The sequence below is a fragment of the Serinus canaria genome, chromosome 5 (assembly GCF_022539315.1).
Source record: "Serinus canaria isolate serCan28SL12 chromosome 5, serCan2020, whole genome shotgun sequence".
Lineage (NCBI taxonomy): Eukaryota > Metazoa > Chordata > Aves > Passeriformes > Fringillidae > Serinus > Serinus canaria.
Window position 1 is genome coordinate 16872159 of NC_066319.1, and position 17966 is coordinate 16890124.

At 36.5% G+C, this 17966-nt stretch overlaps 1 protein-coding gene across 1 annotated transcript in view; it reads left to right on the plus strand.

Moving 5' to 3' along the window:
• Positions 1-5621: 5621 nt before the first annotated feature.
• The window catches only part of MUC6 (mucin 6, oligomeric mucus/gel-forming), a 43137-nt gene continuing 30792 nt past the window's right edge, over positions 5622-17966 (plus strand). The window contains exons 1-7 of the mRNA XM_050974917.1: positions 5622-5673; positions 10897-10959; positions 13855-14095; positions 14697-14823; positions 15912-15999; positions 16399-16508; positions 17447-17654. Coding sequence (XP_050830874.1) covers positions 5622-5673; positions 10897-10959; positions 13855-14095; positions 14697-14823; positions 15912-15999; positions 16399-16508; positions 17447-17654 — 889 coding nt within the window. The remainder of the gene's footprint in view (positions 5674-10896; positions 10960-13854; positions 14096-14696; positions 14824-15911; positions 16000-16398; positions 16509-17446; positions 17655-17966) is intronic.

Genomic DNA, 17966 nt, shown 5'->3' on the forward strand with positions numbered 1-17966 from the left:
AGAAAAATATAGGTTAGGAATTATAAAAGTAAAATCAAATTGGTTTCAACATTTTCTATTTGGGGAAATAAAAAGGAGCACTCCATGTCTGGATTTAGTTCAGCACAAAGTCTGATCTGTCTCTAGACTTTTTTTGAAGTCATCATTAATCTTTTTTCTCTCTATTAGAAGCAAATGAAAATGAGAGAATCAGTCTTCCTCTGCAGATTCCTTAATCACTAGGAGATAAGTTCAGCCTTAAGAGAATCTGCACAGAATTTTGTTCATGATCATGGTGTTTGAGAGAAATTTTAGTTAAAATTTCAAAGGGAGACAGGCATGAATAGAGGTGACAGTCCTTCTGTGGTTTCTTTCCACAATCCTGTTATTCTGTTCTCTCCTGTCAGCACTGTAGCTAAAATGAATTCAGTATTCTTACAGAACAAAGTGTGCAGCCCAGACCACTCCAGAGATCAGAATGCAAACCAGTTTGACTCTAGCATGAGCAACACAGGATTCAGAAGCAGGAGAAGAGTGTGGGAGCTGAGAGCAAGCAGAGTTTTTCTTCCCAGTGTTCCTCTGCAGGAAGGGGAATACAGTATCATAGTAGCAGGCCTTGCTTTGTTTTGTGTGGTTTATTTTTTTCCCTCAAAATGGTTTTACCTCAGAAACACTTGAAATATTTTGTCCCTGTCCTCAGGGCAGCAGATACGCTTCAGGGAACTGTGGGAGTGGCAGCTTTGTCAGCATCTGGTGTTGGCAGGACATAAAGAGTGAACTGCACTAACCCAGGTCCCCACAGCTTCAGTATCTGAGATATTTATCACAGGGAGTGCCAGAGGCATGAAGCCAACACAAGAAGGTCTCAGGCCTTTGTCCCCAACAAATTATAATTAAAAGTTAAGTACTAATCAATGTTTTAGAGGCATGATTTTAAATTATTTTCTAAATTTTTTTCCTAACAGATATATGGGAAAAACTTGACTCTACAGTCATTTAAGTTCAAAAGTACTTTTGGAACAGTATAAGAGTGCTACTTTTGGAACAGTGAAAGAGTGGCTTTAGTGATTTCTTAGTTTGTCTTCAGTTTCATCTATACACACTGTTTAAGCCAGAAATTAAATACTCCCTAGCACCTATGGTCACCATGTGTCTGCATATTGCAACCAAGCATAATTTACAATGTGACATGTAATTTTACACTTAAATATCTGTAGGCAGCTATACGAGGACAGCATTCCAACTGAATGGCAGCCCTGAAAATCTATTCAGTAGCAATTTTTTTCTGGTTATGTGTGAGGTATCTCATCTACTTCAAAGGTATGAAGAAAAGAAGTTTTCCTGATTGTGGTGACCAAAAAGAAAAGCAGATATTTTGGATTTCTACTAAAACCATAAGGTGGATTATTTAGTGTCTGGTAGCAGAATCATGCTGGGCTTCTTTTAGGTACTGTTTGGGGAAGGAGTTTAAGTGTATAACATGCATGAAGAAAAGCAGCTGGAAAGGCACCCAGCATTAAATACTAGGAAAAGCTGGGACATAGGCTGAGGATGAGCGATAAGCTGGTCATGATTTTTTTGTGAATACTTCTCAGCCGAAAATTTTTTATTTACCACAGTTGGAACATTCTCAGAATATGTATCTGGTTTACTGCCAGTTTCTTTGGAAAACATCTTGGCAACAGAGACAACCAGCTGGCCGTGTGGTGCCTGCCAGCTACTCACACAACTAGACAGGAGCCCCTGGTGGGCGCCATAAGCTTAGCCCAGGGAAGCTGCTCTCAATGTGATCCTCTGCTCTCTGGCTTCATTACCTGAAAGACAAGGGTGAGAAACAGGAAGAAAAAAGGGGAGCTTGTTTTCTTCTGTTTAGCACATTAATGCCAATTATGTTGTGCTTTTGGTTTATTTTTAAAAAGTGGAATGGTAAAGGAATTACCTTGTGTAAGGTAAGCAGCACTAACAGAAAATAAGTAGTGTTATCTTGAGACAATCTATACCAAAAAAACCTTCTGGATTGTCAGACTTTCCTGCTGAAATTTTACAGCTCATCACATTGTAGTTAGAAACCGAGATTGCCCGGGAAGTCATAGTGAATGTCTCAGTCATAAAGGATAAAATATAACCCAGTTGATTTCAAGAGCCTTATTTTTTGTAATTCTGATACAGCATTTATGAGACAATAAATGTTATATTCATTATATATAAACGATTCAATCATTAATATTTAAAAACAATTACTTGAAGGCTGGGTCTTCCAAAATAGTTTGGAAGTTAAAGTACAGATGATTTTAGTAGTGTCGTATTAAAACAATCTTAAAATTATTCAGTTTTAATTATTCAGTTTTAAATTCAAAATTTGAATGAGACAGGAAATAAAATTTCAGAGCTTAAAGACAAAACCCACCAGCTCAGCTGTTGTGTCAGATTGCTATATCTGTAAAGCCTGTACCTTTTCATTCCACTAAGAGCAATGGAATCTTACAGGCAAAAGCTTCCAAAGCTGGAAATTACTTATACACCCACAGGGACTAGGGGTAATAAATGCTATATTTTAGTCTGACTCTTTATAAAGATATGTAGCTATTTATCCAAGAAATATGAAGGTTACTAAAATAATATACAATGAATATATTACAGGAAGTGGAATGTTTTCTTAGCAATCTGCATAAAAGCATCAAAATATTCTGTAATTGATATACCTAAAAATTCCCAGAGTAATTAAACTGTAGACAAGATAGTCTATTACTTAGTTAAAGTGTTATGACTTTCTCAATTTGCATAATATCTGGCTTACATAAATTCCTTTGACATTTCAAAAATCTTCCAGAAGTGTACATGATGCTGGAAACTAAACTATAGTTCAATTCTGAGAAACTGTTACTGGATGCTAAATATGGCCACACCAATCTCTGCTCTCCTGTACAACAGCAGTTTCTGACAAATGATCTTGTTCTAAACCAATTATAATTATTAAGTGGAAAAAAACCCACATTAATTTGAGGCATCATTATTGCACTACAGCTGGGCATGCAGTTCTTCAGAAAGCTCTTCCACGTAAAATAATTATCTATGTACTGTGAACTCAGTTGCTTCTCATAGTCCTCAAGCAAATGCCTTTTTCTTGGTCTGGAGTCCATCTAGATGGATGCTTTTGATTAACTGTGTTCACATCATCATTGTATGTCTCCATAAAATAATAACTTGCTGAATCATAAGTATTTAGACTGAGTGACTGAAATTCCATCCAGGAAAGCTGAAGTTACTATCTTTAAAATGACTTCTCAGACAGAATGAGTTCACCTAAGAATGTTGCTACAAATACAGGGAACTGAAAACAACAATATTTTGAGTAAATATTAGTAATAACTTTTGTCAGTATGTGCATTTCTTGAGAATTTTGTGTTTCATATAGTAAAGATATAAAAGGTTGAAGTAAATATAAAGGCTACAGAGAAAAGCTTGAAGCTGTGGTAATGGAAGTGGAAAATTAACTGTTACCGGTGATCTTAATTCCATTATGTCTTTGTCTGCCACCTTTGATAGTAAAAGTGATGCTCTCAAGTGCCCAGCTCTTTAAATGAGGAAGTAATGAAATGGTCATTGATGTTAGCTGTTTTAATTTAGTACTACTTTACAGATTATGAACATATATTACAAAAAAAGAATCCTATTTGACAACAGTGATGATTTTTTTTTTTTGTCTCTTCCATCAGAGAAAGGTAAATTTCTGTCTGACACTATGAGTTATCAAGTTTGAGTTGCTAGGGAGCACTGCAGTCCCTTCATAAAGAAGGTGCTTCTTAGAAGTAGAAAAAATGAAATTCTGATTTGGATTTCATTAATAAGAACTTAGAGGTGATTTTCCAGAAATAATGTAATAGGTATAGTTGTGAAATCTTAATTACATATTTATCATGGTATCAGTCTGGTTAGAGGCGGTTTTGAGGACTTACTATTTTTTCACTTTGATCATGATTTTCAGAAGTGGCAAGTGATTTTGTTCATTTACTTTAGGGCTTTTATAAGGCAGATGCAGAAAATTTTCAGCAGAAATTTAAATTTAGGGTTGCAGTTCTATTATCAACAGCCATATACTTCACTCACCTTCTGTTCCTGGGGAGAGGATAGGGGAGTAGTGAGGGGGAAAAAAACAAATGTGAAAACTAAAAAGGCAGACCTTCATGTCAATTAAAATTGAATGTTCTCATTTTAATTGCAACCATGTTGAGTTGTGGCTGAAATTATGTCTTTCCTGGACTTCTTCCCACCACTCAGAAGAGGTAACTCTGAGAATTTCACTTCCCTTCGCTCTCCTGGCCTGACCTTCCCCCACCTTCCCTTCTCTGACCCTTAAAGCACTGCCCTTGGATGCTGGAAGCACAGAGAAGCACCAGGGCACACAGTGTTGGCAGCTGTGGGCATGGCTTTTGATCTGGTTGTTGTGATATTGGTGGGCATGACAGAGCAGGCACCTCTTGTGCAGGCAGATTGCCAAGGAAAAGGTCCGGTCTATTCCCACTTTCTTCAGAGGCTCACTTCAATATTGCATAGGTGAAAACAGGAAAGGCTGAAGAAATTCATATGGAGAGATAACCCATGAATTTTATATTTTATAGGGAATGCTTTCTTATATTGAGGCTATGTTTTCCACAAGTAATTATTTTGCTAATCAAAAATGACGGGATCAAGCAAGTCCTTGTTTTACTGTCAAATCAGTAAAACAGTGATGGCAGTGATGTTTTGAACATATCCAGTGCATTCAGCCTTTCACCGCTAATGTGCAGTGATTCAAGTGTAACAGAAGTAGAATTGATCTGTGGTGTTGGTGGGAAGGTGGAGATCATCTTGTGAAAGTTTCCAAAGAACCACAGTGCAATAGTCTGCCCCGTTTTGGAACAGAGCTTGCCCTCTGCCCTTGGCAGTGCTAAGGTGGTGGGCAAGGGCTTACTTAGCTCCCTTGCTTAGTCAGGAAATCAGCTGTGCCATGGACAGACCTCTTTACCCAGGCAAAATTTATTAGTTTGCTTAAAAAGTCACACACGGGAGAGATGAACACAATCACCCAGGAGAGTGAATGGAAGTTAATGAACAAAGAGTTAATACAAAAATCTGAGATCTGTATCTCCGTTCATTCATGTCTCACCATCTTTTATTCACACAGTCTTTTCAGCAGTTCCAAAACTCCTGCACTTCATTCTTCCACTTTGTGTGCTGGTCCAATATTATTCCTTTCCTTATCAGCTAGTGATCATAATTTGTGTATTATTTGTCTTATTGCTTTTGGGTATAGTACCAAATATGTTCAGTGAAGGCAGGTAAAAGTGTTTGAGCTGTTACAAATAGAAGCTATTATAAAAACCTTGTAAGAATGATAATGAACTGGAGGAGGTTTGCATTTTCTTTTTTCTTCTTTTTCTAAGTGGCTTTTAGGTGTGTTGAACTTGATAAAGAGGAGATCCTGTTTGGCGGGTGCTCTGCTGTAGCAATTTCTGCAAGCTGTGGGAATGAGGGAGGGCATTGCAATTCTATATATAAAGCATCCAAGCTTGAAGAGGGCAGCCTAGAAAGTGGCAGCATTAGTACTGCCTGCTTGGAACAGAGGGGAGCACTGAGAACACTGCCCAGGCAGGGCGCGCATCATGCTCCCAACACTGGTACTGCTCATCTTCTGCAGTTTCCTGCACTCTGCTGGTAAGTCCGGGGTGCCTGGGCTCCTCTTGGTACGTGGCTTGAAAGAAAATTGTAGTATGACATCACATGAGGTTCAGGTTTTGTTCTCCATTCCCACAAACTGCAGAATTCAGTTGACATATTTTCTTCTCTTTTGCTTCTCCTTAAAACACAACAGATTATTTAATAAATACACGGCTGAAATAAAATAATTCATTCTTCACTATTTCAGAAAGCTGGTCACTGATTTGTTGGATTCTTCTCTAAAACTCATTCCCTAGTTACAGGGAATATTTTTAATGGACTTTTGTTGTATTTCCAATTTGCCAAGTGCCTTCATCTTCCAGATATTCATGATCTAGTGTCCTTGCGATTGTCATTGCAGATTTATATTGTATATTTTCTGTGTAGAGTGATAATCAAAATAATTTTTCTTTGTTATGTGAACTGCAAAAAGCATTAAGTATGAGCTATGTGATGGCATTTCTTTTTTGAAGAATTACATGATAGAAACAATCCTATGCTGCAGAACATGCAAATGGTTCTAGTCTAAAAATTTTACATGACTCTTGATGTATTCCTCCATATATTATTCAGTACAATCCTTCAGTCTTTCTAAGAAGTCTTTCTTATTTTTGATCCAACCCACCTTTATACCAGATGAATGTGTAATTTCTGAAAGAAGATTTCACAGGTAAGTTCATTGGCTCTGTAGCTACTTGGCCACCTTACTCTTTATTCCTCCTGCCCTGTTACCAGTGGATTTTTTGAGAATAAGTCTTTTTTCCCATGATTTGGCATGGCTTAAGTTTATTTTTTTTTTTAAATCTCTTCTGTATATTCTCTTTAATTACCAGTTATTACAGTTAGAATTTCAAGAAAATATTTCAAGCTGCTAAAAAGCATACTTCACTTGCTTTAGGTGAAACAAAGCTAAATTTATTTCTTCTGTGTTGTGTTTACAACATTTAATGATTCATGTAGTTCAAATTGCATGGGGACATTTATTGCTCTTAAATCACTGACTTAAACTGTAGCATGAAAACAATTAAAATATGAGCAACTCAACCCTTTAGTAGACTCTCAGAGCCAATTTCTAACCTCAGCTGTATTGTTAGAAATCAGGTATAAATCCATTCACTGTATCAGCTCCATTGTAACCAATATTAAGTCAAGTACCTGAACATGGGTCCTAACCCCGAGTTTTGCTGCCTGCAAGAGCAAAATCTTCATCTACATGACTTCCTGTTTTAGATAATAGATGTATTGATATAAATACTTGCAATCAAATAGAAAATTGCTGTAGACACTTACACAGACACAAGCTTTATATGTAAATTTTGCAATCCCAAATCAGAATTTTTTATACAAAAGATTCAATTGAATTTAAAGATAAAAACCCTAGAATCAGGATCTAGAAAATTCTTACAGAGTAGTTTTCTCCTTTGGGATGTGTCAGTATTTCAGGTCCTTGGAATGCCTCACAAGATTTGAGACTGTGAAAATAAGCAGATTTCATTCTGTCAAGGAAAGATTTGAAGTTAGGCAATTTTTGGATGTTGATTTGTATGTTCTTAAATAGGAAAAGATGCAGGATGCTCATTGTTTTGAACTCTAGATCCAAGTGTTGTATCCTCAGAATGAGTCTGACCAAAGCCAGGACTTAATTCTCGTCTTCATGGATCTGCATCCAAATTCTATTCCTTGAGTCTGTCTCTAGGTAGAAATATAAATATTGATTGTAAGGACATATATTTGATTATTTGATGTGAAATCTGATGGAAAGTGTTAACAAGAAAACCAGTAAACATGCTTGAGTTAAAAAAAAATCTGCAGAAGCTTGAAACCTGATGAAAACTGTTAGTTCTAGTCTTTTCTTAATAAGAGGTGCTGATTCATTGATTAAATTGAGGCTTCACCCCTTTAGCTATTTCAATAATCAAAACTGCATGGATCCTTTTTAGAGGTTTGTGTACAGTCATAGTTTTTCTTATGAAGTATGTAACTAGGAAGTCACCTTGATTTATGCTCTTCACATATTTATGTTTGCAAGAGAAAAAGGGAGGTAAAAATTGTATACAGAAGAGAAATCATCATGAACATGTGCAACTGATAACTCAAATTACAGCTACAGCTTTACCAGTACCCTCAGTGTTAAGTTTAATTTTAGGCTTCTATCATTTGTTCTAAAGCTCTTATCCTTTCCAGAACATCTGACATTTCAACATTTCTGTTTGTCTCCAATTACAAGACAAAAATGGAACTCTTTACAAAACAGAGATTTGAAATTATTTCTGCAAGTTGGAAGTACAAAGATTTCATTTAAGTGTTTTTTCTTTTTTTTATCTGATGTGAAATACTTTGAAGCCAGTACAACATAAAATTGTATTTTCCCATAGGGATGTTTCATAGTAACCAGAGATTAGGAACAAAATTACTTATTTCTTCATAGTACGTCATGTTCCCTGGTTTGTACTGCTGCTGTGAACAAGGCAGGCTGACCACACAGAAACTGCACTTCAACAGATATCATTCTCAAGGAAGTTGGCCAGCTGGAGAAGAGTGGGAATTGAGAGTAAAACCTTCCTTTATCCAAGAGAAGTGAAACTCTGGGTTAAGTTCTACTGAGATAATTCAAAATAAGTATTTCTGTTGAGATAATTCAAAATGAGTACTTAATGTAATTTCTCAAAGGAAAACAGAATACTTGCAGTAATAGTAAAATGTCAGAAAGGAAGATTTTAGTGCTTAAGAAATCTCATTTAACACTAGGACAGCCTTTTAAATGAAAAAATCTTAAATTATTGCAAAATACAACTTCTGCATATCCATAGTACTTGCTACATCTCTACAGTCTGCCATTTTGTGTTCTTCTGTTTGATTGTGATGCCAGGAAGATTTAACTATTCAGAGTTAGGTGTGAAAAAAGAATGTACATGCTGAGAATAATAACTGTATTGTGATTAGTATAATAGTTTGATCTGACAGGATACTGATTGGCAGATAGTCAGCAAATGGTTCTGTATGTGTTTTATTAGGTAGTCTTTGGGCAAAAAGTTAAAGTGGATTTCCATAGTTATTTTCAATCTAACCCTTGTGCACCTCCATATAATCCAGGATTATTATTATGCTCAAATTTAATCTAAATACCAAAGCTGAAAAGCGTGTTAAATTTTGTTTGCCATGCTTAGGTGCTTGAGTATGAAACGATACCAAAAAAGCTTTGTAAACTGATTTGTCTGTTCTAATCTAAAATATTTGTCCATTAGACATTTTACTTTACATCAAGCTCTCTAGATAGATCTGACTTGAAGTAATGTTTTAGGCATTCAGTTCCTGCAAATCTAATATCCTTTAGAAGTTACACACTTCTAAATCCCATTCATGAGTATTTGAAGTTTAGGATTAAACTGTAATGATTGGAAAACTGTAAAGCCAATAATAATAGATTATTGAACAGATGCAGATATCAAAATCCAGGCATTCAAAAGAGGCAGCAGCAACTCTGGGCATGAAGGGTGTTAGCTTGAAAGCCACAAACTGACCGTTCCTTTTTGTGGTGTACTTACTGTGATGCACGGTTCACTAGGAACTTGGAAGGAGCATGCTGGATTTTGGAAATGCCTATTGAGTTGCAGGCCAACCGTGGAGGTTTTCTAAAACACTGGCAAGATCTCAAACAACTATTGGCCAGTGCTGACCAGTTCTAGAAAGCAAGGCAGCATGAGTAGGATTAGAATGATTTTGTGATGAGTGTGTCAGACAGTTTGGGAGTGGCTGAGATAAATGGCATTTTAAGCTATTAGAACAATTAACATGGGAGCACTTCTGTCACTAAATTTATATCCTTGATTTATTTCCCTTGTGCCTAAATATTCATTGTATGCAATTCTACCAGTATAGTATTTTAGCTCTTAAAAACTTAGTTTAGTTTCTCCAGATAACATCTTCATTCAGCAAGTACTGTTTTATGTAAGAATTGAGGTATAGAATGTTGGGAATGTTGGAGATGTCTGGATCTGAGATCCAAAGCAAAAGGATGTGCTGAAACACCCAGTTCCAAAATTCCCTCTTGTGCTTTAACCTAGCCTTACATAAAAGGCAGAGCCTCACCTGTTTTCCTCCAGCCCTTGAGGTAGCACATGGCAAATACTACCTCACCTTCAGCAGCACAGCAAGGAATTGGCTGAGAGTCTGCTACAGCTGGTGAGCTCCCTGGAGGCTTCCACTCACTGCAGTATCCAAGGAAGCAACAGCACCCTGCAGAGCTCTAGTGTATATATAGATATTTATGTGGATTTGGCCTGGTTTATTTGATGAAAGAAACCTTCTGCCACAACACTTTCTATGTTGCAAAAGATCCTAATCAGGTAATAAAGAATTGCCTGGGTTCTAGAATATACTTGCTCCTGCTATCTAAGAAATACCAGACATAAGAAAATTTAAATTTGAGTAGCACATTTCTGAAGCAACTCAGGTTTTTATTCCAGCCTCTTGTTTAGGTTTTTACCACCCTCAGTGAAGTGAGCTCTGAGAGCTCACTTCAGCAGTGCTGGAGGAAAATGCTGGGTGAAGGAGCTGTTGGGTCTGTGTGAGAACGTGGAGTAGTTGTGCTCATGCAGCAGGTCTGTGGTTGACATGGGAAAGGAACCACACTGCACTCAGCATTTTTTCAACATTCCTTTGCTTCTCCTGACCAAACCAGGCTTTGTGAAGAGATACGTGGAAGGGAGCAGGAGACAGTTTGCATCATTCTGCCTTAACATGAACAGCAAAGGCAACAACTACGCCCGGGGATTTCCTGCTCTTCAGCTCCAGATCCCACACCTCTTGTAAAGAGCACATGGGACAATACTTTCCCCATATTTTCACACTTTTGGCTATTCCTTCCACTACTTCTACCCAGATGGTGAAACAAGAACCTAAGAAAAGATTTATCCCACTTATTTTAACAGGAACATGGGATTTTAGTATGAAGTGTAGGAGCTCTCATATTGCGTAGAATTATGGGCAAATTTTGGAAACATTTGTCCGGTACAAAAGAATTTTCTATTACTTAATTATGTAATAGGAATTATGTGATTTTCCATGATAATTGTCATTCATATTTGTGTGACAGAGTACAATTCATATGTGCTGACCCTGCTTAGACTTGCAGCATGCTTAAAAATAAATAAATGTACAAATATTCAACTTCCTTTGCTCAGAGGATAACTTCATTGTGTTGTCCTTTTCTTTTCACAGCTTTTGAAGGAAATTATTGGTCCCCCATTCTTCTCCAAAAACAGAAAGAATCTCTGCAAATAAGTAAGTGTCTGACCTGCTTTTTAATGTTTGCATTCAAGTGTGAGTGACAACTCTATTCAGTACCAAGTCCATATTGCTGAAGGCACTGTACAAACCACATAATAAAAATAAGTCTTTGCCTCAAGGAGCATATGTTTTGAAGCATTAAATTTTAGAAATTCCGAAAGAAGACTTTGCATGTAAAAAGATTGTAAAATGCGTTGTCTCACTGTGGTAAGTTTAAACTAAATGGAAAGTGCTTTAGTGTGCCATGCTGAGGTTTTGATGCCTAAGGATAGAAACTGTGAGCAGTTTAACAGCCTTTTACATTTAGAAATGTGCCATTGGGGTAATTTGTGTGATATGTTTGATTTTCATTCCTACGTATTACTGCCTAATACTATCTAAAAATATAGGATATGGATTCTTTTGATATTGCAAAATCCAGGAAACTAAATAAAGAACATTCTCTGTATCGATTAGGTCTGTGAAAATGATTTTAAAGTTTTCAGGTTAAAACAAACTTATATGCAAATGGACAATCAGAGTGTGGAATACTTCTTCCTCACCTTTATAGCCAGCAGCCAGAGTGGGGTCAGAGCAGGACAGATCTCTGCTTCAATGTTCAACTGTGCCAGCTGCTGCCATACTTCTGGTAGTTTACCAGCAGTTTTCCCTTAACTCCAAAGAATGGCTTGTGTGCATCTGTCCAAATATGTATGCAAAATTAACTCCAGCCACCTACTTACTGTAAATTTGTGCTAGTTCTTCTGAATCTGAAAATACAAATAGTGAGGTACTACTATCTTGCCTGTGTAAAACAATGTGCAATGCCAATACAAAACAAAAAAAAAAAAGCATATTATAACTTTAAAATACTTAAAATAGTAGATATCAGAAGTATGGTTGGAAAGGCAGGTATCCTCAAAACATTAACCCATAATTAAAATGTAATGGTAAATTTTGACTGTAGTTATTGTGGAATTTTCTGCTACAAAGAAATTTTGGTTCTGTTCAAAATGATGGACAAGGACTTGGAAGCAAAAGCACAAGGGAGGGGTAAGCAGAAAAATATCAATAGCCTCACATAATTTCCTGAACTGAAAATAATTGGAGACAGAGAGAATATCTGTGGAAGTATAAATGCCTGATCTGATGGCGGTCTTCCCTTGGGCAGGCTGTTAATGGTCACTGCTGGAAATGAAATACAGAGCTACATTAACTCTTAGGCAGAACCAACACACTTTTTCACATGTCCTTTTTTGAAGATATGTGAGGCACTACTTCTAAATTTGAAGTTAGTTCAATAGTCATTTGGTTTTCCATGTACATGGCAAGAAGGAATGAATGTCGTCATGTTAACATGATATATTTTATGGGACATGATGTTCCTCTGCTATGGGATACAGAAGGCTACAGCCCTTCTGAAAACACAAAATTTTCACAAGATCCTTTCTAAAATAAGTAAGGATATAAGTCCTAATATTCTGATTTTTTTTCTATCATCGTCTATTTACAGACAATCTTCCTAGTAATTAATATTTTTAAGGTTTTACACTAAAATATCATGTTTTGCCTCTGCATACCATTAGAAATAATCTCTGTACTTCAGAGATTATTGTATTCCAGTTGCTGAATGAAATTCTTTTTCTGGTTTAGGGAAAATGTGGAGGTGTGGAACAAAAATAATTATATAAAATGAAAATTTATTATAATAAGCATTTATTTAGGCAGAAGAAACTGAGAGTGGCTTGAATTAGGAGAATTCTCATTCAGTATAAGCATAGAGAAGCTACATGCAGTTGATCCTTAAAGTAGAAATAGTTGAAAGACTTTTAGTCTGACAAAAATTCTCAAATATTCAGGAACTCACCTCTGTCTGCTGTGTCTTCTTACAGCAAGAGAAACAGTAGAGCATGGGTATAGACTAATTAAAAGAAAATCCCTAGATTTTATTTTGTAAAAGCTGAACTCAAAAGACAAACATATAACCTGGATTTAAACTTGCTTGAGTTATTGACATTACCATTTATTATTTTTCTTTGATAAGATTTAAATAAAAACAAATACAGTGACCGTGCTCCTGTATTTATTGAAAGGGGCACCTCTTGCACTGTGACCATTGTGCAGCTCTGGGTAATCATTCCTTGGCACACTCTGGGGTTTGGTGGTCAGTATCACTCAGGCACAGTATAATAAAATAGCTGGACATGGGCATGAAGGATCAATGATAACAATCAGCCAATTCCTATTTTCCAGTCAGACCTTCAGGACAGAACAGAAGTGTGGAAGAGGAGTACTTTTTGCCAACAGGTAACTGCTCATTGGGAAACAGTATTTTCTGCATGACCTGGATAAAACCAGTAGCATTCTGCAGTTATTTGATCTCTCCTCTACAGTTAAAAGAGATATTTTGGCTTTAAGGCAATAAATATAAATTGCATGCAGACTTTGATAAACTTATCTGATACTCTAAGATATATGCTAAGATACCTGAGCTTCATATGATACCATAAGCAGAAATAATTAAAAAATGAAAGTAGCAATCTAAAGTCTGGAAATGCAAAACTGAGGACATGATTTTAGGTACTTCAATAAAACTGTCTGCTTCAGAGGGAGTGTTCAAATGCTGAAAGTACGTGCAGAACTATCTAACAGCAGGTGATGGAGTTGTATCTCTTTTTTTTTGACTCATTTCCACATCTGAACATCTGTCTATTCAGATGAACATTCCAGAGTACTTCTTAAAAACTAAAACTGATTTAAAAAATCCATATATTTAAAAAATGGCTGGAACTTGTCACACAAAAACACAGTAGAGAGGAGAGAATGTGGAATTACAAGCTAGTATTTATATTTGAAATGCTAATCAGAATGAGCAAATATGCTAAATCCATCTTTCTTTCTCTTTTGTAGTTTTGAGCAAGGATTCCTGTTCTACCTGGGGAGGAGGGCATTTTTCAACCTTTGATAAATACCAGTATGACTTCACTGGGACTTGCAACTACATCTTTGCAACTGTATGTGATGAGACCAGTCCAGACTTCAACATTCAGTTCCGTCGTGGGCTGGACAAAAAAATTGCAAGGATCATTATTGAGCTTGGACCTTCTGTTGTCATTGTTGAGAAAGGCAGCATTTCTGTCAGGAGTGTTGGGTAAGATTCTGCCATGACTGGGGCATGAAATGTTTAGAGAAGGCAGGGAGTTATATAACAGGTGCAGGGAGTTATATAGCAAGTGCACTGATGACTGCTTTGTGTCAAAAATTACTAAAGTTAACACACCTAACTGGATTCTACTCCCATTGCTTCCCATCAAGCACTCATACTCTACAACATTCTCTTTGTGGTTTCTCTGATCTTGTCAGTTTTCAGTCATAATTCTTATATTAAAATGCCATAGGCTCTCCTCAGGATAATCAGCATTAGTTTCAGCACACCAGCCTCATGGTTCTTGAAACATATAACTGTGCTCTAATAAAGCCAAACCAAGTGAAGATGCCAAGTCCTGTGCAAACAGTGTCAGTAGTAGAATCACTTCAACCCATTTTTTGGTGATCCTACTATGAAATTGCTCATGTGGATTTTCAATCAACAGAAAATTTCATGCGTTTTGAAATGTCACAGTTAAAAAGGAAAAAATTCGTTTTCATGTTGCTGCAAGTACTCAGACTGGGTGTGTATCATATCCAAAATAAATAACTAATACCTGCATAACCTTGCTATGAGGTTGGTTTCTCTTCTCACCTTATTTCAGTGTCATTCAGTTGCCTTACACCAGCAATGGAATCCAAATAGCCCCTTATGGACGCAACATCCGCCTGGTAGCCAAGATGATGGAGATGGAATTGGTGGTCATGTGGAACAATGATGACTACCTCATGGTTAGTAAAATACAGAGAAGAAAAGTCTCACTAATTTACTGGAATGGCAAGAACTCTCTGAACTTCATGGGTGCTTTTGCATGTATTTACTATTTTGATATTTATTCTTTTCCTGCTTTATCCATTTCTCTTGAAATAATCAACTTTGCATATTACTTTCCCTTGCAGCATTGGCAGTTAGCTAAAGCACCAGTGCTGAGATTTGTGGATACTTTCACACATTTTAATCTTTCCTCAGGGTGTTCCAGCAGCTGAAATCTTTTTCTTAAGAGTTGTTGAAAGTTGCGTAGAACTTAAAACTGTATGCCATAGTTAAGTCTTTTTTATTGGGCTTCCCTGAGACATCTTTTGGTTTCAAATATTGAGTTCTTCTACCAGTTTCTTTTCCCTTTCCTTTTTCAGAATCTTCTCAGGTTTTCCCTTCAAAATCCCCAATACATTTCCTCAGTGTGACCTTGATATTATTGCCACAAAATACACTGAATTCTAAATTGATTATGTTTGCTAAAACAAGAAGAGGTAGTAAATTGTCTGGGAGATTTATCAGCATTATTTGCACATATATAAGGGGAAATGGTAGTGTTGGGTTAATCTGACTATATGGTTTTATGTCTCTGATCTAAGATTTTCATAATAATTCACTATTTGTAGCCAGTAGTAATACTACCATTTTAGTCTCCAGAACAACAGAGAACTGAATAACCTTCTGAAAATAGATTTTCTTCCTGTAACCTTATGTTTCTTAAGAGAAGAAACCTGAAATTTGTGCTCTGTCAACAAAGATATTAGCAAGGCTTCAACATTATTTTCTTTTTTTCCTAGATCCTTAGAATGTTATTCCCCCTCAATTCCCTGTGTCTTCAAATCTTATTATTTTTATCAAATACTAATTTTAAAAAATCACTATTTGCCTATTGGGAAAAGACTCCACTGCTTACAAAATTCTTCCTCCAAAAAGCCAGTGAAATTAATGAGTAGAATCACTTTTAATTGAGGGCTTGGACTGAATTTGTTTGAGAAAGTTATTGCTGTATAGATAATTTTACTTAGGGTGATCCTTTAAAATATGGTGTTGTATTTTATTTTAGGTTTTGGCTGAAAAAAAATACATGGGGAAAACATGTGGAATGTGTGGGAACTATGATGGTTATGAATTGAATGAATTTGTCCGTGAAGGTAAGAGACAAGGACATTTCAGCAAGGAGGAGAACGAGTTAAAGTGAGTCAAGGTGAAAACTGAATACTGTGATAGCATTGCTGTGTTTCAGAATTGAGTAAAGCAGTCCCATGGGGCACCAACATACCTCATATGATTATGCTACACACTGTTATCTGCTATAAGCATAATATAATGGGTTCCTCACACAAGTGATAAGGACTCTTATCTTTTAGAAACAGGTTGTAGGGATCACACTTTCCTGACTTCCACAAGAGGCAGTTGTTATCATTGGGAAAATTAACTAGTAGGGCATTTAAAATTCAAAGAGTAAACTCTGAGTTTTGCTACATCACAGCAACAAGTAAACAAATCAATGCAGTCTTTTTCCTGATAAATTATAACTCTTTAATTTCCAGGTAAATTGTTGGATACATATAAATTTGCTGCATTACAAAAAATGGATGATCCATCAGAGATTTGCCTGTCCGAGGAGATACCAATTTCTGCTGTTCCTCACAAAAAATATGTAAGAAAGATCTTGGCTCTTCTCTGAAGCATGATTCTTAGCAGGGGGCAAGATAGATAGAAATCAACTACAGGGAGGCAGTGGTTTCATAAAAATTACTTTGATGAAAAAAAACTGGTACAGTCAACATCTGTATAGCATGATAAGAGAAAGAAAATGAGTTCTTTGCATTAAAAACACATTTGAATAAAAGGCCACAGGCAATTTTGAGGCTAGATTTAAATCACTCATAAAAATCAACCAGCATTTAGCTCAGAACTTTCTGGAATTCCAGGCAGGTCATCACAGGAAATTCATGGAAACCAGTAAAGCTTTAAGAACTTTTTATCTAACACCTGGAGAACTGACACTATAAGCTGTACAGATTTGAAAATATTCACAATGCCTACAACATATTGCCAGATAACAGCGCTGATAACAGGGACAACCACCATCAACTGCTATCACTTACAGTTCTAAGTGAAAAGAAAATCTGTGTGCCTGAGAACCTTTGAGACCTTACACTGCAGCAGGCCCCATGGCAGGCAACACAAACATGCAGGCAACAGAAATGCATCAAGTGTGTGCTCAAAGAGGAATGAATTTTGTGATCTTCATATCTGGGATGTTTTTCATGAAACTTATTCTCTCATGTTTGCCATGAGACAACACATTTCCTGTGTGTAGGGGGGGCTGATGGCACAGAAAGGGACTTAATTTTCAACGCTATGAGAAGTGGAATTATTTCAATATATCAAGTTCTTTCTGTTGTACAGTGAATTTATATTTCTTTCTATCTGTGAATTTCTCATGCATTTTAAGTCAAATATCCATTATATAACTCCAGGGGGAAAAGCAAACAAATGAACAAGAAAATCATAACTAGCAGTGTTATTCCACTGGCATTTTCATATGAAGGAAACACCACCAGGAACAATATTCTTTCTCTTTTTATTCAGGCTGTGATCTGCTCTCAGCTACTTAATTTGGTGTCACCAACCTGCAGTGTGCCCAAGGATAGGTTTGTCATTCGTTGCCAGCTTGATATGCAGGACTGCAGTGAGCCAGGACAAAACCATTGCACTTGCTCTACACTGTCAGAGTATTCCAGGCAGTGTGCTATGTCCCACCAAATGGTGTTCAACTGGAGAACTGAAAACTTCTGCTGTAAGTTCAAATGGTTTATTCATGAGAGACTGTGCTTAACTTTTCTGTGTCTTAAATAGAGGGATAATGATAATAACTGGAATATTTTAAAAAGTCTCTACTCCATTTAATCAAACAAAATATTTTCTACAGAGAACAGTGTTCTTGGATAAAGCTGTAAGGAGAGTAGGGGAACCTCAAAAAAGAAGGAAGCTCAAAACATAGCTCCTATGTCTAGATCAGTGACAATAAAACAGATAAACATACACCAAGTGAAAACTGTTTAACTTCTCAAACTTCCTACAGTAGGCTGCTTGTTCAAAGAACAGTTTT